This window comes from Xiphias gladius, chromosome 18, assembly GCF_016859285.1.
Source record: "Xiphias gladius isolate SHS-SW01 ecotype Sanya breed wild chromosome 18, ASM1685928v1, whole genome shotgun sequence".
NCBI lineage: Eukaryota > Metazoa > Chordata > Actinopteri > Istiophoriformes > Xiphiidae > Xiphias > Xiphias gladius.
The window spans coordinates 28702926-28730362 of NC_053417.1; the positions used below are offsets into that span (position 1 = coordinate 28702926).

General features: G+C 45.4%; 1 protein-coding gene across 1 annotated transcript; it reads left to right on the plus strand.

The window, feature by feature from the left end:
- The first annotated feature begins 928 nt into the window (after positions 1–928).
- Positions 929–21443, plus strand: LOC120804271 (peptidase inhibitor 16-like). The gene is made up of 6 exons (XM_040153618.1): positions 929–1452; positions 14945–15095; positions 16379–16446; positions 16564–16673; positions 17396–17487; positions 19320–21443. Exons 1-6 carry the CDS (start codon positions 1159–1161, stop codon positions 19643–19645), a joined length of 1041 nt encoding a protein of 346 aa, XP_040009552.1. The 5' UTR covers positions 929–1158; the 3' UTR covers positions 19646–21443.
- Positions 21444–27437: the final 5994 nt, after the last annotated feature.

A 27437-nucleotide genomic window follows, 5' to 3' on the forward strand; every position in this document is an offset into this window, starting at 1 on the left:
GTCATCTGTCTACTGTTCGCTATCACAATGAAGGTAAAAAAACTGACAACATTTTTTTTTTAAAAAGCTGATTTGAATTTGAAAATAGATAAGGAGGGAGGGAAGGGGTGGCCAATGAGAGATAGTGGAAGAATGGAGGAAAGAGAGAAAGAGATGGGGATAAAGAAAGAGGAGAGAGAGGTGGGGAAGAGAGCGAAGGAAGGGAAAAACAAAGGAGGAGAAGAAGAGAGAGGGAGCAATAGTGAGATGGAGAAAATGACGGGTGAGAAAAGAGAATATGAGTTTTAAAACAACTTTATCGAAAACAAGAAAAGACAGGGACGGACAGATGAGGGAGGAGGAGAGAGCAAAGGAGAAAAATAGATATTAAGTTCCTCATGTTGACTTCAGCTGAACTGTTTCATACGGAGCGAGGACTGTGGATTTTGTCTCACATCTGTTTCAATGAAACGTGTTTGGAAGGGACAGGAGGAACCATCACAGTGACCAGTATCTGTGTCAGCCAACACATGGGCACGTGTTCTCGGACAGACCTGAAAAAGTACGAACCTATCCTTTACGTGGCATCAACAGTAGAGCAAACCGACACCGAAGAAGGGAAGGGGAGAGCGGCAGAAGAGGCTGAAGGGAGACAGAGAATGAAAGGAGAGCAAGGGAGGAGATGGGGAGAAAAGAGAGGGGGAGAGAAAGAAGAGAGAGGGAGGAGGAGGAAGGGGAGATATGGAGTTAGAGGACGGAGGGGGTTGCGTTTGTTGTGCGTACCAGTCAGTGCACTGTGTGAAATGTGAACCGTGGAGCGTGTGTGTGTGTGTGTGTGTGTGAGTGTGAGTGAGTGTGAGTGTGTGTGTGTGTGTGTGTGTGTGTGTGTGTGTGTGTGTGTGTGTGTGTGAGTGTGTGTGTGTAGGGGAGGATCCTCTAACTCTTAAAGCCGGGTCAGAAAGAGAGAGATCGGCAGAGCTGAGAGTGAGAGGCACTGAGGAGGGAACACACACACTTTTACCGACTCTTAAACACACACGTAGAGACACACACACACACACACACACACACACACACACACACAAACAGTTGCTGATCACTAAAAGACACACACACACTCTTCACTGGACTCTGGACTGACCACTTGAGGATACATCCCTCAGGACTCTGTTTCCCATCATGCACCAGCGGAGCCTCTCAAAGCACCAGGGGGTCTCGACCCAGCGGGGGGCTTCGACACAACGCACCACCCAGGATCGAGCCTCGGGGAGCGTCAGGCTGAGTAGGGGGTCCACGTCCTGCCGCCTCTGCACACCGAGGGGGGCTCCTCTGTGGGCATGGCTGCTGCTGGGTGCCCTGGTGGTCCCGGGAGCCTGGAGCTTTCTGAACGAGGAGGAAGAGGAGATGCTGGTGGAGCTTCATAACCATTACCGAGGACTGGTTTCACCCAGCGCCACGGCCATGCTGCCCCTGGTAAGACACCTGCAGCCCGCAGGGCTTCAGATACCACCGAGCAGGACAGCTTCGTGTCATCAGCTTACGTTTCATTGTGGCATTTTTTAAAACACAGACCGAAGCGAATCAGGTGAGAGTGAAACTGATATGATGAGCTAATACTGGCTGTTAAATATCAGCTATGACATGGCAGTTTCCTCCCTGACGACGGCCACAGAAACGCAGGTTCAGTTTTCTATGTACACTTTCAATAATTAGTTGAATTCTCCAGTTGTTGTTTTGTTTTTTTTGTGACCTGATTCCTCATGAAAAGTCACTAAAGCTTCCTTTAGTCTCTCTGGAGTTAGTTAGCTAGTCGAAGGTGTGTTTTGGTCTTGAGAAGTGAGCCGCCTTCGATTCACCTCTTCTAAATATCTAACAAGTCGAATGACTGAGAAATGTCGCCGACATGCCGTGATGACGTGCGTGAGCCTGCTGCCGACGCAAACGTTCGACGTCCGATTCATTCAGTGGAGAGTTCAAGTGTCCCGTGATGGTTCAAACGCGCTTTAAGAGGCTCTCAAACCCTGACCAGAAGTAAACTCTTGGAAAAATGACACTGAGCAAACTCTAAATGACAATATATATAGAAATAAGATAATGAGACCCCGGTCTAAAAATATTGGTGGTTGGCCTTCAAAAAGTTTGGTCTTCCAGAGGTCGAAGGTAAGACTAAAGCGTTCAGTCAGTACAACAGCATTAGAACCTGAGAGTTCATGTTTACTGTGATTTAGCCTTTTTTGTCTGACACTCTATAAAACCTTTAAACAGCGACCTCCAACCGTATCCTTTCTGAAGCGACAGAATTTAAAAAAGGGAAATCATTTTAACAGATATTAACTTTGCTCGCGATGAGCAGACTTTTGTGCCCCGGAGAGCAGACAGGAAAAATGTCAGCCGTTTTTACAAGCGTTAGATGGCGAAATTTTCAAGTAATTAACTGAGACTAGTCTGAGGTAAAACATTTCACATGCATGCATCCGCGTTAGCAGACGTCAATGGTAACCCCGGAGGTTCGGTTGAGTAACTAGTGGTTTTGAGTGGTCGGTGTGTCATTAATCTTGGGAAGTGACTGACGTACATTTGAAGAGAGCAGTAATGTAGAACTGTTAAAAAAGCTGGTGCTGCAGTTTCAGCACATTAACAGCGGCGACGCTTGGTTAGCAAACCAGACTTACTGAACATACTCGCGTAACATCGCTGATCAGCTGTAGTTGTGTGAAGTTGGGTCATAAAACAAGCTCTGTGGCCCGGTGTCACATACGGTGGCTCGGTGGGCTCTATAGAATCACTGCAGCAACAGTTCCCCACCAGCCAAAGCTCCCTAAAATGCATCAATCGTGACACCCACTTTAACCGCTTTTAGTTCAGTTGGTCAGGACCAAGGTAAAAAAAAAAAAAAAAAAGATCCATTGCTGCTCCTTTAGTTTCGTGGGTTTCATGTTCACACCGGTCTGGTTTCCGTCCAAATTTCAAGAAAATTTGCAAAACAAAAAGTAAAATATTAGGAGTCAGTTCATCGAGATAAAGAGTCGGTGGAGCTGATGCTCCAGTCAGGTGCCGTTAAACCACCACAGAAGAAGAGGACACGGCGAGACGAGGTCACGGAAAGAGCTGCAGTCAGAGCTCAGAAGATGGAGAACCACGTGGAGAACGTGATGGAGATCTGACGTTCTGTCGGTTTCACGTGTTGATGTGAGGAAGGCTCCAGTCTCCACACGGCTCCTCACAGATCCGATGGTTTCCACTCTTCGCTGGACGTTTAAGTCACATGATTCATGTACCTCGTCATGTGCTCACTAAGTCTGTTTCCATTTCACCCTATCGCAGTTTGTTTTTATCGATACACCAACTTTTCCACGTCAGACAAGTGTAAGACGTTTTTGCAATATTTTGAATTTTTTTTTCTTTTTCCCTTTTCAGCGTCTCTGCTACGGTTTTTTTATGCACAAATTTAAAATGCACAAAAAAAAAAAAAAAAAAACGAAAAACAGGTGGATGGAAACTGAGCCAAGGGCTGTAAAGTCCAATGAAGTCATAGAGACTAACTGAATGCCTGTCATGCAGCACTTTATTGCTTCCTTGACCGTTCCCACTCTCAGCAGATGGATTTTGACAGTAGTCCATCCTTTGAATTTATTGCATGACTGCACATCTGCTGTCACGAAAGCCTGTGGGTGGTCTGCTTTGCTTTCACAGGAGCCCAAATGAACCGAACCGAACGGGTGCAGGGACCAGAGGTTGTTTGAACCACAACCACACATCTCATCCCAAACCACGAATCTCTGAAAAGCATCCTCGGGGGGATTTGCTGAGGTTCTGCGATACCGAACGTAGCTCACATCAGTACAGCGAAGCTCGGCGGTACTTGGTCTGTGCCGCTCAACATAGGGACGCACTTTTTAATCATTATTATTTTTATTCAATCCTTCTTTAACGACTAAAACTATTGGCATCGGCGTGTCCCGGCCAAGCTAGGCAGCAATGGCAAAGACTTAGAGACTAAAAACATAAAACAGATAACAAACAAAAAAACAAAAAAATCTCACAAGACCAGAATTAAACAAAAATGCAAAAAGAGATCTCATCTTTGAGACGACATGAACTGCAACAAGGAAGAATAAGATCTCGAGCTGTCAAACAGCGAACGAATGAGACGAGCGCATCCAGAGTCCACATTAACCCCAGACACCAACAATCAAAAGAGAAGAAGTTTCCGTTTCCAGGAAGAGACCAAGTTATGTAACTTTCAGTTTAACCGTGGAAGGTCTCAGTCAGACGGAGCAGCGGACAATGAGGAAACCACAGACCTCAAGACGCAACAGACCTGTCATCATGCTTAGAGAGGAAGAGACGCTGCTGTTGAGATATACTAATCTAATTTTGAACCAGTAGGAGCACCACAATTGAGTCATTGAGCCTTATTGTAATGGGATGATGTTGATATCTCCAAACCTCAGCACGTCCGACTGGAAGCATCTGGACCGATCAAACTGTGGGGAACGGGAAAAATGTGTTTTAACTGAGGTGTGGGGTGAACAGAACCTTCAGAATAAGTAGCCACAAAGAGTTTTCACAGAAAGAAAACTCTGTCGCTACAACCCAACAGCAGTTAACCAGATCCCTGTTGGCTGTGTTGGTGAGTTAGAAAATGTTTGAGAGGCTTGAACCGTGTCTCACGGTTCCTGTTACATCACGCTCCTAAAAAACACAACCGTCACAAACAGGGCAAATATGGAAAACCACCGTTCAGCGTTCGTCAGTCAATCATTTGCTTAAGGTCATCAAATCCCATGCGCACGGCCAAACCAACAATGAACGTGTCTGACTAACGAGCATCATGTGTGTATCACGGCCTGATGTATCTGATTCCTCCGAGCCACAGAGCTCCATTGTTTGCAGGAACTGGTGAGTCACAGCGTTGCTCTGGGTGACATGTTCCTTCATCACCATCAACACACACACACTGTAGTTTATTCTGAATCAGTCCCACACACACACACTGTAGTTTATTTAGACTCAGTCCCACACACACTGTAGTTTATTTAGACTCAGTCCCACACACACACACTGTAGTTTATTCTGAATCAGTCCCACACACACACTGTAGTTTATTTAGACTCAGTCCCACACACACTGTAGTTTATTTAGACTCAGTCGCACACACACACTGTAGTTTATTCTGAATCAGTCCCAAACACACACACTGTAGTTTATTCTGAATCAGTCCCAAACACACACACTGTAGTTTATTCTGAATCAGTCCCGCACACACTGTAGTTTATTTAGACTCAGTCCCACACACACCGTCCTCCTGCCACACTCACCCACTACGTGAGCAAACCAAACATACAGTAATCCCCCGCTAAAATAGTCCCCAACAAATGCACCATTTCCTCCTGTTTGTTTGACAAAAAACTACAGTGAGCAGCTGTTTTAGAAAAATCGCTGAGACTTTTAAAAAAAATGAAACTATATCGTTGCGGTTTTAAAGATTTACGTCTTCTGTAGGAACCAATGGGCTCGGAACCAAAGTGTCGAGAGACGGACTAACACATTGTTGGTTTGGGTCCTCATCCTTTTAACATGCCAAACACACTTATGTCCTCTAAGCGAGAACGTGAAAATAAACTATTTTCTTGCATGTAATTAGCCCCGTCAACGTATGTCAATACCAGTCAATTTGTCTCTCCGAAGACCTAGGCAAAAGACAAACTGGGATTTTGAAATCTCAACAAAAAGAACGAGAGATGATTCTACACAGATGTAATGTCTCATTATCATCTACAATTTATTCAAATCGCGTCCGGCTGTGAGCTGCTCCCTCATTTCCGTCCTGCGTTGTAATGTGGGATGGCAGCGTCCATCCACAGCAGACTCCGAAGTGAAGCGGATTTAGCCCGATTTTCGCTCAACTTTGTCCAGAAGATTCCTGGAGTGTTTGAGTGCTAACACAGACACGGCAGGATGAGGTTCAGATCAAATGATGTGGTAAAAGAAAGAGGAAAGAGGAGGCAGACAAGAGGGAAGTGAGTGACTGAAGGAGAAGAGGGAAGTAGAGAGGAAAAGAGGAAGTCTGATCTGCTGTGTCTGTCTTAAGTCCCTAACAGAGCTGGTCCAAATTTACTGATGGGATGTAAATCCATCCTTCCCTCGGTTTTTTTCCCTCCATCTTTCTCTAGTTTTTTTAGGTTTTTTGCCAAATGGCAAAATGCAAACGCACATGTTTGTTTGCTGTATTTGTCTTGATCTTGCTCCATCTTGTTCCAATTATGGTCGTTGGTATGTGGTTTTTGTGTCCATTGTTTTCCCGACCGAACCACTTTTTCCAGCTATGGGGCAGAATTCGGAACATATAGTCAAAGTCTGAGAGAGCTTTGAATGTGAGATTGTCACGAGTTCTTTTGTTCTTGTTGCGAACAAGGGGCTTTTAACTTTGAACTCCCATAATAAAGCAAGCGATTTTTACGCTGGTGTTTGTGGGAATCAAACGATGGAGGATCAACGTATGAATCCCTGAGCTTCAGAGGTGCCGGTAGGTGGATGTTGTTGCCTTTGGACAGAGCCACGTTAGCCGTTTCCAGTCTTTTATGCTAAGCTAGGCTAAGCGGCTGCAACTTACAATGCGTGTTAATAACTAATGTTAAAATACCGACAGTGATAAAGTTTAGGTTGGGTTACGATGTTGGGTTGGTAGTACTGCAACATCCATCATATCACATTTAGCATAACACCCAAAATCTTAGAAGCCGACTTTGGTTTCAGTGGTGTCCTGTCATGAACTGTTGTTGAAGCGATTTACAAATTTTGTCGGGGGAACATCATGAAGCTAAAAATGATGTCACCGCCTGGCAGAGGGGAAACGTGGCCGCCGTCACTTGGCTTTCTCTCGTACAGGGATATTAAAGACCTATTGTTCCATTTGTCATGGCGCTGCGTCTGACAGTTTGCTCTCTCGGCGGGACGTCCAGGTGAAACAAAGGTCCGATTAAAACTGCTGTGTTGGGTTTGTGTTTCGGAGCTTCGGGCAGGCTGAGGCCGGTCCGTTGTTTTGGTTTGGGTGTCGGACCAGAGAGAAGCCTGAGGTTGTTTTTTATTGCTTTATGGAGATGTGAAGATGACTGATATGCCCCTCTGGCTATGGTTTTCAGATAAAGGATTGCGGCGGGGTTTTTCCCATTTTAGGATAAAAGACCAGTTTGACTTGTATCTTATTATCAAGCTTGCAGCTTGTACCTTTCTGCTAAAAACCATAACAGCTTCCAAACCTGTTTTCACGCAGCCGTTTTGTCATATTATGAAGCATTTTTTGTTCATTTCCGTGTCCGTTTGAGACTCTGAACTTTAGCTGCCTCCACCCTGCTGTCAAAGAGCGACAACTCAAAAACTGGTTCGGAACAGATCAGGCATCTTTACCGAGTGAATTATGTCCAACAAGTTGTTCTTATCACCGTGGGTATGAGCCAGAGGCCAGGAGAGGATGATAAGACAGGAGTCCTCGTAATCTGAACTACCAGTTTGTTTTTCATAATTCGTCAGGGGAGATAAAATGTCTCTCCCTTTTTTTTCCCCCCATGATGAATTTGCCTTCCATGCGACCGACATCTTGATCGCCTTTTGTCAAACTTCAACTAAGTTTGAAAGAACCAATACATGTGCAGACACGTCTGCACTGATTGGCCTTTGCAGTGCTCTTGTACTTTCTTTTACCAACGCGTTTGTGTAATTACGAGGGCTGCACCTAGTATCCTGCCAAACTGATGCGCATCCAAAGAATCTACACGTCAGTAGAGAAATGAAATTAAAATTCACAAAAATTGGGGGGCGGTACACCGCAGCAACGACGGAGGAAAGTTTTGATGGCGCTCTTCCACATTTTCTGCCATGGTCTGGGCATTTCCAGTACAGCAACCTCCTGGATTCTCGGCATGACTAGTTGTGTTTACTTTGCGCAGAAGTAGAAGATCTCGAGGAAGTTATTTTACTTTGGTGTCAGTTAGGAATGAGTCGGTCCCGATCTGCCCCCTAGTGGCTGTAGTTTGTAATCCTCCAGATACACACAATGCATGGGCAAGTAAACATGGCGCTGACGTTGGGGCTGTTTCTCTATGCACATGCACAGTTACAAACCAAGTGCCAGTCTAAGGAGGGAACTATAATATGTGTGATTCGATTGATTGCTGTAATTCTTGGCAGGTTTTCTCCCTGGTTCATTTCTGCAGTAAAGACGTCAGGAGACCAGTGAACTCGTTTTCAGCCGACATGAATTTATTTCCTCTGTGGCAGCAAAACACGTCACCGCCGCCTTCAGAAACTCCTGCAGGTTGAACTGGACCAACCGAACACTTTCAGTGCTGATTAACTCTAAAAGCCTCGCTATAGAAGGACTGAAAACGCTCGCTAGCCTGCCAACATTACGGCTGCAGACAACCCATAATGCAACGCTCTGTAGAAGGCCGCGTTACTCTGGTCCTCTCTCCGTTCAAGAGGAACATCTGACGTCGGGAACAGGTGATTCTCTTGTCCAGGAAAATAGACGACCCTCATTTTTTCAAAACCTCAAAGTAAAGATGGTGAACGTGGTTAACATTGTATCTCGTCAGCATCTCAGCATTGTCGCTGTGAGCGTTTAGCCTGCTAACGTTACCACTCTCGGTTTTTTTTACTAGTTTACCCAAACTTTACTTGCTCCCACGTTTTTCCCTCGTTGCTCTTGTTCTTAATTACTTTCACAGAGAAGTGAGAAGTTAAAGGAAATTTTCTCTGCCAGATAAATATCGCACACGATTAAATAAAGACATTGGTTGGCATAACATCCATTTCAATAACCCCCCCCCCGGCAGTTTAATGCAAAACCATTATTAATTCGCTCGTCAACAGTCTCCCACCCAAAACTCTTGTATGCCCAGGTTAACAGATAAGGATCGTCTCTTTACAAGGAACCAGAAAACGCTGAGTAAATCGAGGCCTGAGTTCCAGGAACAGACGGGTGTTTCCTGCTGCAGACTCCGTCCAGCTAATAACATGAGTGTTAGAAGAGGAACATCCTCCGAGACAGACGAGGAGGGGGGTCGGCTCTCAGGGTTGAGCAACAGAGGAGGAAGACTGTTGGCAGAGAGACAAATAGAAGGAGCACCATGTTTAGATAGAGAAGAGAAATGAAAATTAGGTAGTGAATGAACGAGCACCCAGGGGAACGTCCGTGTGCGTCTTTATGGTGCGTGAAGGTGTGTGTGTGTGTGTGTGTGTGTGTGGACCAGGAGAGGTCTCAGCCGGTACGGAAGACCCACTGGGACATTTCCATATTCATGTTTTTCTCTCTGCCTTTAAGCTGGACTAGAGAGAAATGGAAAGAGCGACAGAATGGCAGAAGGAAAGACGGAGAAAGAGGGGAGGAAATAGAAGGCGAATGAGGAGCAAAGAAGGAAGGAAAGGCGGGAGGAAAAGAGGAGAGGTGGACGAGATAGAATGACGGGACAAGACAAGGAGGCAAAACTGAGATACGGGGCGGATAAGCAGGGGGTAGAGAAAGAGAGGAAAAGAAAGAGAGAGGTGGTGGCTGTAAAACTGGGAGAGAAGGAGACGATAATATGATACAGACAGAATGAGATGTGGAGGGAGGTCAGTGTTAAGAAATAGGAGGAAATTACAGAGGATGGATTACTGTTTCTGTTGGCAAGAAAAATATCTGTAAAATGTTACCAGAAGCTTTTCAGTCTGACCAGTTTAAATGAAACCGATAAAACAGTCCGTCCGGCTCAGATATAACTAATGTGCGTCACCTAGACGAGAGAAAAACCAGTTTGAAGCCGATTAAACAGCAGACAAACCAGTTAGACCTGCTTAATTCATACTGAGAGAATACCTGAGAAACCAGTCCCACCAGTTCAAATAAAGCTAAGTGAAAGTGAGAAACCAGTTTGACATAAACCTGCTAAAACAACAAAGAAACCATCTTGACATCTTCAAATATAACTGTTCTATGCTACAAGTAGAACCAGTTCAGATTAAACTGATAAAAGCTGAGAAACCAGTCTGACCAGTCTGACCTAAAACTGATAGGACCATCAGAGAAAGCAGTGCGACCTCTCCGCAGACAGAACCGCTGCCGCTTGATCTGGTTCTGTGAAACTGAACGGGCTCGAGCCTTCCTGCTGTGGCTGAGATGAAAAGAAACAGTCGGAGTGATGGCAGCCTCCGAGCCCGAAGCGGGAAAGAATGTAAATCCCCTCAGCAGGAGGCGCCGTAATAAGGCAGGACTGCGATCAACTCACGTCACGTGTCTGCGCTCTGATATTTCATCATCGGTACTGTACTGAGACCAAAAACCAAAAAAAGGTCCTTAGGTGAAGGCGCTGTTCAGGGAAGGAGTGAAGAAACTGAGAGAACCGAGATGAAAACCAGGCAAAAACCGGCTGAAACCGATCTCCACTGAGAGACATGGGAATAAACATTGGAAATTATATTAAGCAATATAACGATATTGAACCGTATGAAACTCAATTCCGGGTATAATCCCTTCAAACGATACCTCCCATTCCTGAAGGGGATAAGCACAGATCAGGCTGTTTGCGCCTGTTGCTGCAGGCCTGCACACGTCAGGGAGTGTGTAGCTTATTCTTAGGATTAAAAAAAACTAACAATAACATAATCTGCTGCATAAAATGCAAACAAGACCAGAAGACCGCTCTATGCGAGAGCCTCCCATTCCCACAACGGAAAATGACCTGAAACACACCTTCGTATATGATCAGCTGAGCAGATGCTACGGTCCGTTAGCTTACGAGCCGGCAGGTTCACTGTCCATGGCGGTCACTTCTACCACTGCGTTACCAGTTCTATTCTACGTTAAGCAGGACATGGGCATACAGCAATAAAGCCTCGCATGTGGGAAAAGCGCTGACAGCGGTGCCCTGGCTCCGGCAGTAGCTCACAAAGAGTGAAAAAATCCACCGGGTTCAGTTGATCAACGCTTTACACACCAGGAACGTGCAGCATGAGGGCGCCGTCATCGGGACACAGCTCTAGACGCATTAGCAAAGGTACTAATCGCATGTTTGAAACTCAATTCGCTGAACAGTCGCTGTGGTGAAGAAGCTAAGAGCCTGACGTCGAAACAGAAAATCAATCAAATAGATCAGTGATTAAGTGATCGGCTCGCTGCTCAGAAAAGGGGACAGAAATGACCCTCGGCTGTTTGACTCTGTTAAGATGAACGGAAACGCGATCAGCTGTTCCCAGACCGGACCACCTCCAGTATGGTCGTCAGAGGTGACGGCGTGTGTGTGTGTGTGTGTGTGTGTGTGTGTGTGTGAGTGTGGGTGTTCCTACACGACCGCGTTCATGACCCGAAAGTCATAACGCAGACCAGATGTGGAGAGAGCCTGGAGAGAGAGAGAGGAATGCGAAGGAGACCCCTGACTATTGTTTGTGTTGTGTGTCATCACCGGACAAATAAACACACACACACACACACACACGCAAGCAGGAATATTAAACTCTCACTCAGGGTCCCGTTGTTCATTCTTTTAGTATCTTAGCTGCAGCGACTCCGGCCATGAGCTGGAGGCAGCAGGCTGAGTTAAAGGCGTCAGTCTGTTCTGTCGGATCAGTCAGGGGCACTCGTCCCCAAACACGTACTGTAAAAACAACTTCCCCACCCGGCAGGTCATCTTCTAGAGGTTTCTTACGGTTCGTCCCTCAGCACCTTCTGACGTCCCTCCTCTCGTCTGTGAGCCCACGGGTTCCTGCTGGAGATTTAAATCTTTAACAACGCCGCACAAGTATTTAGTTTCATTCTTACAGAATGTCAGTCATTTTCCTACGACAACTGCTCACCGTAGTTTTCTGTCAGACAAACAGCAGGAAATTTGTTGGGGACTATTTTCAGCGGCGGATTAATCCACATCTGGTGCTGTAGTGAGTGTGTGTGGCAGCAGGACGGTGTGTGTGTGTGTGTGTGTGTGTGACTGAGTCTAAATAAACCACAGTGTGTGTGTTCATGGGGATGAAGGAACTAGGATACATTTGCACACGATGATTTGACAATAAGAAAAATATAGAATATGACCAGTTTTATTATTGGAATAACCTATAAAATAAATCCCTTTAATAATCAGCTGCAATTTCCTGTTTGATGTCGTCGACATTTCTTTGCTGCGTCATGTTATTCTTTTGCTCTACTTTCTGAACTCGGGTGATGCAGAAATGCGTCAGAGACTCGTTTTTAAAGCGAATGCGTTAAGTCGCTCGCCGTGGAGTTGATGCGCGGGCAATTTCCTCCTGCAGGGATTTGTGTGGCCGGAGATCTGGCTGATTGTTGCGGCGAGCCGACGGCTTGTCAGACATAAATAAACGTCAGCAAACAGCATCGGCAAAAAGAAAAACAATATTATCTCCTTTATAGATCCTCACATTTCCGAGAAATAAATTAGAGACGTTATTTTGATAAATCCACAACATATTTTAAATCTAATCTGGTTCATTTTTCACCTTAAACCCAGTCGGTAAAGGTTCGGCCGTCCTCCACAGTCGCTGCTGGATGATACTACATGCATGCAGGGAAACTGTCCTACCTCGAGTTCACACAGGTCAGCTGAAGTCAGAGGAGGAACACTTCAGGACTTTAAATCGAGACAGTCCGTGGGCCCTGGCTGACGACGCTGCATGAGTCAACGACGGACAAGGACGGAGTGAAAGGCCAGATATTTTACACTAACAGGGAAAACTCGCTCTGCTGAATCTAACATCCCCGCAGCCGACCCCGGTCTTCCTTTCCCTGGTTTCTCGGTTTCTGAGGAGGAAATAGCTGCGCTGTTAAAGCCACGTGCATGATGGAAAGGAAGCGTGTACCTCAGACAGGCAGGGTCGGGCTGTGGTCGGGGTCAGAGGTCAGGTCAGGGATAAGTGGGTGGCGAGGACGTCGCATTGGGGAAATAAAATGTTCACAGAACATGCTGAACAGAAATCTAGATATGAAATATCTTTGGACGGCTGTGAGTCCTGAGTCATGTGAGCATGACTTTAGGGTGATGGGTCGAACACAATGTGCTGTTTATAAATCAAAATGTTTCTCTACTCTCCTTTTCCTGTTATTTTTTTTTCCTCACATTTCCTTGATATGATATTAAATGTCAAATCATCTTCAACACTGTTGTTCTAACCAGCGGCTGTAATGATTAACTTGACAAGACTGTTCACAGGCCAAACATCCATCTTGTTGTCACAGAAAATCCCCAAATCATCCTTTCACTAAATCGGCCGAAGGGCTGCGATTGATTTTATAATATAAAGACATTGAAGGATTTAATATAATTGTGATCAAACAGCTCTGAAGAATTTGTGTAGCACATTCCTCGATAGAGTTTTATAGGCCATCAAGTGATAAATCAACAGCAGCCACACAATAAAATGATTGCGCTAATGAAAAGCAGGTTTAATGGGGGAAGAAGAAAAAGCAGGGATAAAAACTATAACTTTCTGACTAACAAACACACTTAAATATCGAGGTCTGGTTCTCCACTTGCATCACGAAAGGATCTGTGTTTTATCCGCACCAAAGGTCCAGGCTTCCCCATCTGTTTGTGCACATTTGTGTATTTTGTTCAATATGTAAAATGCTTCTACGGAGTGAAACGATTCTTGACAGTAAGAACGAAGAGAAACCCTTCTCTGAGGCCACGAAAGACGCAAGCTCTTCATTCCTCTTAATCAGCTGGACCCAGAGAAAGTAATCCAAGTCTGGAAACACTGCATTCAATTATAACTTGGAACTTTTTTCTCCCGAACTGGGAACCACGCTCTCACTTGGTAGTTAGAGATTCCAGGTCAGGTGGTCGGGCACGTTTTAAATATTAAAAAAAACGTGACAAAATAAGCTCAACTCAAGCTCCACTATTAGCTTTTTAAATGAGCTCGTATAAATATGGACAAGATCACCTTCTTGGTCGATTACAATCAGCAGATGAGTTGACTGGTAGTTTAGCTTTTGAACATATGCTAAAAGTGCATATCTTTGAATTGTCACACAGTCCTGTGGTCGGTCTGCTTCGCTTTCACCCCGATGACGGCAAAGTAGCTGAAAACCTTTGGTGAATAAGTAGCGTGTACTGGAGAGAAGTTGGGTTTTTAGCCAAGCTAGCGAGTCTACAGATACTCAGGGTGCCCAGATGATTAATCCCACTCCCTGAATTTTCACCAGCAGGTCAAAGATCTCTTTCATCCTGTGAAACGTCTCAACATCTACTTGATGGTTTGGCACAAAATTTGGTTCGGACATTCGTGTTCCCCTCGGGATGAACTCTGACTTTTCCTGCAGCACCATCATCAGGTCGACATTTCACTGTGTCCAACACTTTGGTTGAAGCCCAATCAAAACAAGGCTTCTGATCTTAAGCATTTCTTCATAACGTTCTACATTTAATGACTACACAAGCAGTTATAAAAGTAAAGAAAAAAACAAAAAAACCAACAGATTTGTTGGACAGTGACCAAAAAGTCTGGCTCATGTCATCAGATCCAACGCTGCTAAATCCTGACAGGTGCAGGTATGTGACATCACCTTTTCCACACTGAGCCCTGCCAACTTCAAACCAGAGAGAAGCGTGCAGAGAAAACAGGAATGCAGAGATATTTCACGTCAAATGGCCAAAAGAAATTTTCTAACTTTGGCAGAAAATAGTGTTTTTGTGTAGGATCCCATCAGTCAGAGCAAGAGGCTGATTAAGAAATCAGTTTTCATGGCCTTTAAAAACCAAATACCTGCAAAACTAATGAGATTCCCATCAGCCTCTTTGTGTTTGTGTTTATTGCTAATTACCAAACATTAGCATGCTAACAAGCTAAGCTAAGAAAAAAGTTGGGTATAAGTCTGGTTGTTTAGGCTGCAGCAGTTTGATCAATATGCAGAGAAAAAATTTCAGACTTTTTGAGGCAAAGTTTGTTCTCTGGACTTTTCATTGGTTCTCTGCAGAGATGGGACTCGAGCCTGAAGTTGACCGCAGAGGGCTACGCTGCTAAATGTGTCTGGAACCACAACCCAGAACTGGTGGAAACCGGAGAGAATCTGTTCGTCACCAACACTCCCCTGGACCTCAGAGACGCTTTGGAAAAATGGTTTCTGGGTGAGTTGGTTCATCAGAGTGCAGGGTCTGATTGTAAAACCAAGCCCAAAAGCGGCTGGTCGTCCATCTTAAAAAGACCATTCTCCCTCTGCAGCGAACAGCAGACAGACACGGTCAGAGAGAAGCTGGTGAACATTTAGCAGCTCAGGAGCTGGTGGCGACCAAAAGCAGAGCTAAAACGAGTTGCTCTGTATCTGCTGGATGTGGAAGCGAGGCGTTTTTTCACGGCAGGCATTTTAATATGTCACAGCAGGAAAAGCACAAGTATAAATATTGAAATTACTGATAGTTTATTCCATTTAGCTGCTTCAGACGCAGGGTCCCGTTATTGTTCTCGCTGGCTAGTTGTCACGGCTTATGGGGGAAACCTGAATCGTTGATGTCATTAGTAACACCTGTGCTGCCCCTAGTATGACAAGCAGTGAAAAAGGCTTAAAGACTACTGATTGATAACATGTTAGCCACAACAATTTGGCTAAAAGGTTTTCTTCCTCTCCTTTTGTTTCTTTGAATAGTTTTTCCTTATTGTTCGTCCCTCAGAGAGGGACGAGGTCACTAAAATTTCAGTTATAAAGAGTTTATGTAATGTAAGAGGTGGCTAAAAAAGGTTTAATAAGAATAATTTAAAAATAAAAGTAAAGTGATGCATCTTTAAGTTAGCTGTATCAGTGCTAAATGCTACAGCTTTTCTACCTGCAGAAATCATCATCTGTAATGACTGCGAGGCAGATCTACGACAGCGATACCACATAGGGCACCTGCACCAATCTGGGATAAGAGGATACAGTTAAATCCGGTCTGACGTGATGTCTGTCTCTGATACTCTATGTCCCCCTCTGGTCACCTGGTCGCGCCACTGGTGGAAAGTGACCGAGAACATTTACTCAAGTACTGTCCTGAAGTACAAGTTTGAGCTACTTGTACTTTACTTGGGTCTTTCCAATTTATGCCACTACTCCGCTACATTTAAAGGGAGATATTGTATTTTTTCCACTACTACTTTTCATTTCTATGGTAACTAGTCACTTTGCATATCAAAAGTTTACATATAAAAAGTATGACTGGCTAATAACATGAATAATACGCATCATGAGCCTAACGAGTACTTTTAGTTCTGAGACTTTAAGTAGACTGTGGTGGTAAGAGGTCTGCTTCACTAGTAACGGAGTATTTTTTTAGTGCCTGGTACTGCTGCTTTTTACTAAAGTAAAACATTTCCTCCACTACCCGGTGGAGCTGATATAACAACTCCACTGTATTCTGATGGCAACTGATTCCTGCAGAACACCTGGACTATGACTACCACAACAACAGCTGTGACGAAGACAAGATGTGTGGACACTATACACAGGTCAGACACAAACACACACACACACAGACATAGTCATACACACATTTGTATCTCTGGACTGGGTTACCTGACTTTGAACTGTGTGTGTGTGTGTGTGTGCGTGCGTGCTGGTTACAGATGGTGTGGGCAGACACACACAGAGTCGGCTGTGCCTACCATCTCTGTAACAAAATGGAGGGACTGGACTGGGAGAGAGTCTCCTTCCTCGTCTGCAACTACTACCCAGCGTCAGTACTAGTACTTGAACGGTGCTGCTGCTGCTGCGTCAGCGCTAACACCCCCACGACTAATTCTACCGCCACTATAGCAGCACTAGTAGCCCCTCAAATGTTTGTCCTGACCCTGCCACTACTACCAAAGCATCACTGCTATTTCTACTAATACTACTGCAAAAGTAGATCACTTCCACTACTCCTCCTACTACTACTCTGCTATCACTATAACTTCCACTACTGCCACTATACCTCTGCTACTACAACTAGTACTGCTGCTGCTGCTCTTTCTGCTAATCCTCCAAGACCACTGTTATCACTACTACCTGAGCTCTTGCTAGTACTACGCCTACTACTACTACTGGTGTTCCTACGACTAGCGGTGGTCGTAGCTGTACTACCTCTGTACAGGGTCGATAGTGTTCCTTCGTTCTGCTGCTACTGTCGCTGGTCCTCCTGTTTTCGTTACTACTACCTGAGCTCTTGCCCCTAGTGCTACTACTATCGCCATTACCTCAACCACCACCACAACTTCGCCGTCTGTCCTGCTGTTGTACCGGCAGCGTCACCGGTACCGCTGGAGCGACAGCTCCCTCTCGTGGACACTGGTCACTCTCTTCACCCGGTGTTTGCGTGGACGTGTGAGAAACGTGCTGAACAAAGTAATGAATTAGACCGGTCAGTGTATAAACAGTGGTGATGAATATTGATGAATCTGTGTGTGTGTGTGCACCCAGGGGGAACTATGAAGCGGAGAGGCCGTACGTGGAAGGTGGCTGGTGCTCCAGATGTCCTGAAAACCTCCAGAAATGCGAAAACAACCTCTGTGGTACGCCACGCAGGCTTTACTCCCCCGTCTCTCCCCCTCTCCTCACATCGACCTCCGTCTCCCCTCTGTGGTTCTCAGTTCTCCCCCGCGCTTGCGACCGTCTTGTGTGTCGGCAACACAAGCAGACAGACTCGGCGCTTAAATCAGATTTTTGGGGGATCGGCGCTGGTCCTGCTGCAGGTTTTATGTCCTGGCAGCTTGTTCCCAGCCGTAAATCGCATTCACTTTCCGTCCCAGCTGTAAACTTAGCCCCCGATTAGACGGGTTTAGTGAGGCCAACTGTTTCCCGGCCAGCTGCTGACTCCTCTGACTTTCTGTTCTTTTCAATAAAAACTCTCTTTTTCCAAATGAGAGGTGGAACCTATAGTAGACGTGTGAACAGACGATGTGATGATACAGTAATATTCCATTGCCACGATTTACAACTGCAACAACTTTATTCATTGATTCATTATTTAAGTTGTTTAATCATGCAGAGAAGCCAAACATTTCTTGCTTCCAGCCTTTTAAATGTGGAGATTTACTGATGTTCTCGCCATTTTAAGTTTCGTGATCTTTCTTTATCATTTTTCGCATTTTCTGCTTTCGTTCGATCCCGGTAGCAGAGAGATGACAGGTGACAATAGTCCCAAAATGTTTTTAATGCAATAACATGTCGAGGTTTTGGTTCTGGGTGGACAGGAGAGAACGTTTGGAGAAGTCACTGTGGGCTCTCAGACTGGAAGGGATTTTCACTATGTTTTGACATTCCATAGACAAAACAAAAACTATCACCACGTTGGGCTGCAACTCACAATTATTTTCGCTATTGACGGACTAATTGTTTGGTCCGTGAAACATCAGAAAACCTTGGAAAATGCCCTTGGCGATGTCCTAGAGCCCAGGGCGACATCCTCCAGTCCTGGTGTTGTCAAACCAACAATCCAAAGCTCTTCTAAATTCACTTTACTGTGACAGCATTTTAGCACCAGAGAACCAGAGAACGTAAAAGACTTAAATAATGAATCGATTATCAGAATTACTTTTCTGTCGATCGATTAATTGACAAATCGTTGCGGCTCTACTCAACAGATGAATCAATAATGGAACCACTTTTCTGTTGCAGCCCCGGGAGACGAAAGGTTTAAATGTCTACATTTGGCCGATACTGGTTTATTTTTGCTTTAGTAACTGTTAAATCTCCAGGACATTTGGATAAACGTGGGAGTGAAGGAGAAAAAATCTATTCTCGGTTTCGGTAGGAATGTCTCTGCTCTCTGTCGTCAGAATGTGACCTTATTTGTCGACGCCATGTCGCGTCTCGTCCTGACACTCAAACTACTGACGTGTCATAGCAGGACACGTTCACTATTTTCAACAGTGTTTTATCATTGCTTTATTGTCACCATTAGTAATAAATGGTCCACCTGCTTTTGCAGTACACGGTACCCTTAGAGAGACATGGAGGAAAAACCAGTAGGGACAGATTTCTAGAGATTTGTTTCTCCAGTTAATCGCAACAATACTGGTAATAAGTTCACTGTTTAGGTCCGTTATCAAGCGAAAATGAACAATCACTGCTTCCACGTTCCTTGATCTGCCGCTTTTCTCTGTTTTACATCAAAGTAGCCCGAATGTCTTTATGCTGCGAACCGCTGGTCGGACAAAACGGGGCCCGACGATGCCAAGCTGTGCTCTGGGAAGCTGTGACGGGCGTCTCTCACTATTTATGAACATCTTATCGATGAAATGTTTAATTATACTAATGACCCATAGCTGCTGCCCTAGAACCTGTCAGACCATCTGGGAAGGTTGTAAAGAACCTTTTCCTTCTGCCATTTTTTTTTTTTTAGTTGCTGAGACTGTGGAGGAGCACGCCACCCTGTCACCAGCCACAAGTACCTCGGACACAACCACTCTAATAGTCCAATCAACGACACTGGGAAAGGAGGAAAACATTGGAGAAGAGACTGAGGAGGAGGAGAAGGAGGAGGAGGAGGAGGAGGAGGAGGAGGAGGAGGAGGGCAAGGAAACTACAGATATGCCGGCGGAAAATGGGGGAAAAGACGGAGAACCAAAAACGGACCAGAACACAGAAGATATTGGCAGTGCTGGTTCAGTACCATCACCTTCCCTCCTTTTAGCCGGTCTGACTGGGATCCTGACTCTGAGGCTGTGAGGCTGTGAGGAGGACGAGGAGGAGGAGGAAGAGGAGAAAAGAGGAGACAGTACGTTCACCTCAGCTCTTGCATTGACTGCACATCACCTTGTCAACAAACAGTGTCCCCTCTCTCCCCTGCAGAGCAAAATGGGTCAATAAATAATTCACGCTCATCAGAAACAAGCAGCTGCCGTTTGCACAACATCTGCTCGTAGTCTGGGCTGAGATCTGGGTCAAACGATGCGTTTGCACAACCTGCTCAACCTGCTCGGGATACAAAAAAACAACAGCGCTGCCAGTAGGTTACCGGCCAAAGTCAAAATCAGTCTCATATCTGTTTGTTAAGATGGAGTCGGGACGTAGCTAGCTTAGCTTAACGTAAAGAGCTAGCCTGGCTCTGCCCACGGTCCAAAAGTGCACCTACCAACACCCCTAGAGGCTCAAGGATTAACAGCTCGTCTGTTTAATCACTTTATCAGGTGTCTGTGGATCAGGTAAATGAGGGGCTCCTCCTCCCGCCCCCACCTGCAGATGAACCCTTTGTTTGCTGCTCTTCACGACACCGGGCTAACCACGTCCTCGCTCCGGCTCCGTACTTAACTGGCAGACAGGAGACTGGTTCCCATCTGAACACACGCTCTCGTAACTTGGAACTTACTCTTGTCAGCTGCATCTGCTTCATCCATTCAATCGGTCTTATGATGAGAGTTTTCCTCCAATATTTTTTAACACATTGTCTTTAAAAGCCTTTCAAACATTGCTTTTAGATGAGCGCCATAGGAGTAAAGCTTATTGTCATAAATTTCCAATACCCTTACATGTATGCTTTCTGTTTTCAAGACATTTAAAGGAATACTCTGATATTTTGGGAGATTTTTCTAATTCGCTGTCATGAGGTGAAGAATGAAAGAAAGAGACCAGTTCAAACGCCGCCTTCTTACGCACCTCAGCGCCTGACCAATGGCCGCGTCAGAGAGGTGCTGTGAGAAGATCCGGACGCTTGGTTTGAAGCTCGCAGAGGCCTTTAGCTCCCCGCGGACGGAGACTAGCCTTCAACAACTGCGTTGGAGCAGTTAGCTGACGACGTCCCCCTCTGCTAGTTCACCCGTTACCGTAAAGCGTCCTTGTGCCATGCACATTCTACCTGAGGTGGACCTTAAAGTGCAGTGTATCATGAAGTGATGCTGTTTCCGATTGCTAATAATACTGTACCATCGCAAAATGATTCAGAAAAATGCTGAAATGGATGAAGCACAGCGCTTGGCAACCAGAAATGTGATCAATTACACAAGAAGTCGTTATTTGCTTGTGCCACTGACATTTGTAATTTGGTGTATGGAGCTGTGCCTCCTCTGTGCTGGAAACCCAAGCGGGTTAAAGTGCTGCCGCCTCTCAGACGGCCTCTTCGCGTCGGGCGGTGGCTCGTTTGCATCTGCAGGGGGAGGGTGGCATCGTGAAGATTTAAAACATACGGCGTCACCTCGACGGAGCGGGCGACGCTTTCACCGTGTTTTCAGTGTTCAGGAAATGCAGGAGAAATGATTGCTGAACAGCCTCTAGGTGTCTCAAACTGACCACCCTGCTTCTTCTCTGATCTTTTTCACCACTATATATATCTACTGTAAACCGTATACTCTCTCTCAGACTGGAACTACAACTGGACAGAGTCTCTAATCATTTACATATCTCTGTTACACTCTCTTAGTCAGCAGGAAATTACCATAAATATCTTCAATAACCTTTAGCAAGCATTGCTGTAAATGTCTGTATATAAGATTAATGATGAAATAAACCGTATTTCTTCTTGTTGACAATATGCTGCATCAGTGGCTCTTTTTTTCCACCAGGTTGTTTTTTTTTTTTTATTCTTTGAATCTTCGTCCAGACTTTGATGATCTTCGTTGAAAGGACTCTTCTCTCGGCCTCTTATGGAAGCTGATAGCAGCCAGGGCGTCAGTAAAAAAGTTTAAAAAAAAAAAAAAAAAGAAATCTGATTATCATGAGTTAATTATCTCGTCTTTTCAAGAAACAAACCTGTTATTCTTTTCCGGATAAAGAATAGTAAAAAGACGATAAATGTCGTCTTTTTCGCAAGCGCACAAAAGTTTGGTTTCCCAAGGCGACGACTTAATTCTCTTGCGTAGGTATTTTCGAGATAACGAGATAATTTTCACATTCTTTTTTTCTTTCTTTTTCTTAAATGTTGTAGCTCAAGATCTCAAGTTAATTATGTCACGGCATCGTAGTTGTAGGTGAATTATCTTACCTCGGGAAGACATTTGTCTCGGTTTTCTATCTGTTAACATGATAAATGTCTCATTTTCACACAAAAAGATTGTTTTCTCCGGATAACAATCTGGTCTTAGTTTGCTTTATCTCGTTATCTGAAGAAAACAACCAGATAATTAACCTCTTTTTACAAGGAAACAACTTTGTTATCAGCAGCCAAGGCCGCAATCATTTATATCCCTCATTAGGCTCAACACCATGAGTTCATTATCTGGTAATAACAGAGTTGTTATTCATGATAACGGGTTAATTACAACAGGTCTTTTTATTTATTTTTTTCTCCAGAAAATAACGGGGTCTAAATTTCATGAACAACAACAAAAAGACAACATTGTTTTCTTGAGATAACAAGTTAATTACCTGGATCGAGTAAAATGGAATCCAGCTCACCGGCGTCTCTCACGGAGTTTTCACTTCACCTCTCTGTGTCTCAGTTGCACCTGTGGTCTGCTCATTAAAAGAGGAAACACGAGTGACGTATCTCAAGAAACCACGGATATGCGTCTCCTTACTGGGAGAAAACAGTCTTTTCTTTCGAGACGATTCTCCCGTTATTATCCTCAGATAACAAGACAATGAACGGGATAGAAATTCTTATCGCAGCCACTTTGCTTCCGTAGCCTCTGTGTCTTTATAGCAAGCACCAACCAACGGCGTGACTAATGCCACTACGTTTTTCATCTCCGCGAGATCCATCTCGTATCCCGTAGATAACTTTGTTGACGCTGCAGGTGTTGCTTAATTCGAATAATGTGGTTTCACATTTACTCGAAGCCGCGGAAACGGAGGGAAGGCAGCAGAGGAGAAGGAGAAAAGGTTAAGAATACAAGAGGGAGGATTAAAAGTTTAACGAGAGGGGAACATAGAAAAGGAGAAAACGCAAAGCGGGAGGAGAGAGGGATACAGGAGGACGGAGAGATTTAAGGAGAGGGAGAGAGAGTAGCTGAAATATTCATTGCTAACTGCTGTTACCGCTCTCAGGCTATTTCTGGTGCTACACTTACTGCAAAGACTGCACACTGAGAGGCTGTGTGTGTGTGTGTGTGTGTGTGTGTGCAGCTCTTCCCCGCAGCTAAACAGCATTTCCGCTCCTCTGCAAAAATGATCATGTCTGACGGTGTTTCTCTCTCGTGCGTCGCTCTCTTGTCTCTCGCTGCGTGTCTGTGTCGTTACGCGCGTCTGATGGAAGGAGACAGTTTGGGCTTTGAGGGGAAGCTGTCCATGGAGCCCACAGTCGCTCTGCCGCTTGTTACGCTCATTACAGACCGGAAGACAAGTCGGCCCCGAGGTGACGGCCGCGGAAGGGCCGCGTTTCGGGAGGGTGCATTTTCTGTACTGCGGCCTTCTGAGGACATCTCGCACACGCCAGAGATGCCGTTCGTTATAAGCTGAAGCTCCCGCTGGTGCCCGGTCCGGCTTGAGGCAAACGCTGTTACGCGCCCACAGCAGCCAATCATACTCGCTGTTAGTGCCCCCCGAAGCCGAAGCACAGAGTTGTTTTCCTCTCCGCTCAGCCAAATCAAAGCGTGTCGAGCAAAACGGGGAAGCCGCCTCACAACCCGCTAGAGAGCAGTGACGCGAGGAAATACGTTTTTCTCAGGACGTGAACGACCTGGTCGTGCGCTAGAAAAGCGAGCGTCGGACAGCGTTAGCTGGAAAATGTCTGAAGACCGCGTGCGCCTGTATCACCACCTTTTATCATGTGATGAGCCACATGTGCTTGAATGTGAAATTCCCAGGGCAGCCTTTCAAATGAATTCTGTTCAGTTCGATCAGACTGTACTGGGACTGTACTGGGACTGTACTGGGACTGTACTGGGATTTCTTTCGATTGAGTTTACTGTGACTGGCCGTCGCTGTCTCCGACTGCTGCGCGCCTTAAAAAAAATCACCTTGCGTGACTCTGTCAACTGGCCGCTGGGACGTGTTGCTTATTTTGTCTGTTTTAACCTTTAACATAAAATGTAGCTAACGTTGCCTTTTATGTTTTTTTACATGGTGAAACAAATACACAAAAAATAAATGTCATTAACATTTCTGAGGCGGCCTCACCTGTCCTCACTCCACCTAATATTTACATATCCATAATTTAGCTGGTTCCCCCTGCTTCCGGGCTACATGCTAAGCTAGGCTAACCACGTGCCGACTCCGGCTCTGTGCCGAACACACAGACGCGTGGGGCTGATCTCCATCTGTTCGTCTCACCCTCTGAAAGAAAGAGAATGAGTTATGCTCCTTTGGTTTGGCCCAGCAGGAAGGAGCTGTAGCCTCCTCCTGGTTTAAGGTTTGTAATGTGCAGTTTAGCTGGAACCTGCATCTGTGTAGCTGCAGACTCAAGGTCGTGTTAAACTTTCTTAATCCCCGCGGCTGAATTGACTATTTAGGTGCAGTGAGCATCTACAGAACCAACTCCTTGGTCTGAGGCAACAGCAGAAATATTCCAGACTCCCAACGTTTGTGTCTTTGCAGCCGAAGGAAATTCAAAGTCTAAGTCACTGTAGAATTCGGGGGCCGTCCCGTGTCCCGTAGCGACCCTGCCCGGGGTCCACCGGCCAGAGAGCGAGACTCCCACTGCGGTGAACCGCCGCACGGGCCCCCGGTGACCACGGCGCCGACAACCTTTCCCCGGCCAGGGTGTGTGCGCGCTGAAAGACAAACCGTTGGAGGAGAGCGGGACGGGAAGGCAGACCACGACGGTAGGTTTAGAAAGTAACGAAAGAGGGATGGAGGGAGGAAAAAAGGGAAGAGCTGGAGAAATATGGGAGAAGGGGTCAGAGAAGACGAGTGAATGAGGGGCAGAAAGAGAGGTAGAAAAGTAAAAAGAGGGAGAGAAAGTCAGAGCAGAACAGCAGAGAGAAACAGTCACTGAAGCCAGAGACGATTAGTTGTGACGTGGCCTCTGGCTGCCCCCTCTCTGTCTTCACTTCCCCTCCATCTCTCCGTCACCTCTTTTTTCCTTCCGTGAGCCCAGGATCCCTCTCTCTCTGCAGTCCCCTTTTCTTCACCTCCTCTCCGCTCTCTCCTCATCCGCCTCTTTGCATCCTCGTTCTCTCCTCAGTCTTTCTCTCCTCTCATTCCCCCTTCACCTGCCTGGCTTTCCTGCATCCATCCCCCTCTGTCCACCCCCTTCATCTTCTTCTGCCGCTGCCTCTTCATCAGTATCGCATCAGTGACAGATCAGGCTCCTCTGCTGCGGAGTTTTTGGGAGCAAACGGCGACAAACGGCGAATAGCGCTCTGTACCTGATCCCCTCAGCTTCTAACATATGATGATTTGCTCTGATTAACAGGTGAAATGACCTTTGTTAACAGGGATCTCACACTTTAGGCGCATGTTCTACACAGTGCGGACCGAGGCCACGCTGTCAGGTTTTGCAGCCATAAGTTCAACCTCCAGTGGGATTCCGGCCTCGACAGGTGGCGTTACGTTATGACTTAGTCTTGCCGTAACTAGGCAACCAGCGGAAACTCCAGGAAGTCACCGCTCCCAGCCGAGAAATCGTCTCGCTCACGGCTCCCCATTAAGCCCCGATCTGAATTTTTTACCCCCAGTTTCTCTACAGATAAAACAAACAGGATATAACACGTTACTCAGCGAGCTTTAGAGGTGCTGGTAGGTGGACCCGGCGGCCCCGCCAGCCGCTTCCCCCTTGTTTCCCCCCTGCAAGAAGGTATATAAGTGCATTTCACAAAAATGTCTTTAACGCTCTCGGGCACTTGTGGGTGCATCATGCAAGAGGTAAGCACAGACGCAGATTCCAACAATTTTTAAAACACGGATTAAAGGTACCCCAACACTTTGTAGACCAGCTACTTAGCCATAACAGCTGTTTGTAACTCTGCTGTACCATATGAGCCCTGTCAACATCTGGGTTGGAGCCGTTAACATGGAAAGAACCAGACTGTGTTAATGACACAGATTCCTGGTCTTTAAGCTGCACTACTCAATATTTTTATATTAACAGTGGGTCTGTGTAACGTGAGAGTTCCCCTCAGCTCTACACAACCTTTTAGCCTCTTTTAGCTCCTTGTTTTGGTTTTGCAGCACATTTACAAGCAGCAGACAGACACAGCCAGAGACCAGCCGGTGAACACAGCGGAGCGTTTAGCAGCGGAAGGGCCAGATGTTTCCCTCAGGAGCTGGTGGAGACCAAAACCAGAGCTAAGAGAGAGGGAGTACTGGACCTAGACTCATCAGGTGACACAAAAACACCTGAGCCAGATGAAGAATCATGATGCTCTAGGTCTGCTGAGTGTACAAACAGGAAATTACACTTTTACTATAACAACTTCATAAGGTGATAAAATGTCAGGATAGTGTTTACAGCTTGTTATGCTGCCCCCAAGTGACCAAAGGGAAAAAAAACCTTAACTGATGCAGTTTAAGTTTGGTTGAGATTGTGTGTAACTTAGTTTTTTTTTTTCTTGGTACAGAGTGAGTGAGTTCTTTAACCTACTTTGTGTTCATATCTACGGGCACGTTTGTCTGCATACTAAGATGTGTGTGTGTGCCATATGTTAGCTTGCGTTAGTGTGTGTGTGTATTCAGGTCTCCCTGGACTCAGTGGAGCTTCATTAATCTGCATTAACTTGACTTATATAACTCTCCCTGTCTCTCCATCTTCCTCTCACTCCTCTGTAATCAACCTCATTCTTCTCTCAGGAGGACAGCTCATCAACCCAAACAATTATTATCTCGTTCTTCATTCTGACAATTTAATGGAGCAATTTTATAATTTTGGGAGTTCCTGAAAGTTCCATATAACTCAGTTTCTCTTTTTGATTATATTTGACAAAATGAGCGAGATTTCCCTCTTGAAATACGTAACAACGATCCTCCTTACTATGGCCATCGAGTCCGCGTCAGAGTCTGAATTCACTCTGCTGTTTCTTTTGAATCCGCCTTGTCTTTCATCTTGTTTATCTGTCCCTTTTATGGACTGCAGGTCCAAAATGACAATACCTGAATTAGATTTATTATTTCTCATCGTTTAGAGCGCGGAGGTTGGTTAAAGACAAGTACAGAGCTGGATAAGTGCAAGAAGCACGTTTTGCATTATTTATAGCAGAAACCTGAAATGATCTCACAAGTAACCAAAAAATTAAGTAACTGTATCAAAGGCTTTACCGAATTTTGTTACTTGTCTGTTGACTGGTTGTCATAGTGTACAGTTTGGAGCCTGTTCATCCTCTCGCTGTTTGTGCCTCTGAACAAGACACAAGCCTGATTCCTCGTGTGTTATAACCAGCTGCGGTGAGATGGCCCACGGCTGGAAGGACGTTAGGTTTGTATGTGCCATATAGATACTTTAAACACTGTTAAGTTAAGTCAAACGAACTTGATTTATTGCACAGCCCTACTGTCATACTGTTGTGTCAATCAGTATGAATGGGATGATAAAATCCGATCATTCAAAAAAGAAGAAATTCTGATAAAATCAGATAAATCAACATCTGACCTTTGGTTAAATTACGTATTATTATTATTATTGTTATTATTTTGTGTCCTAGTTGCTGAACGA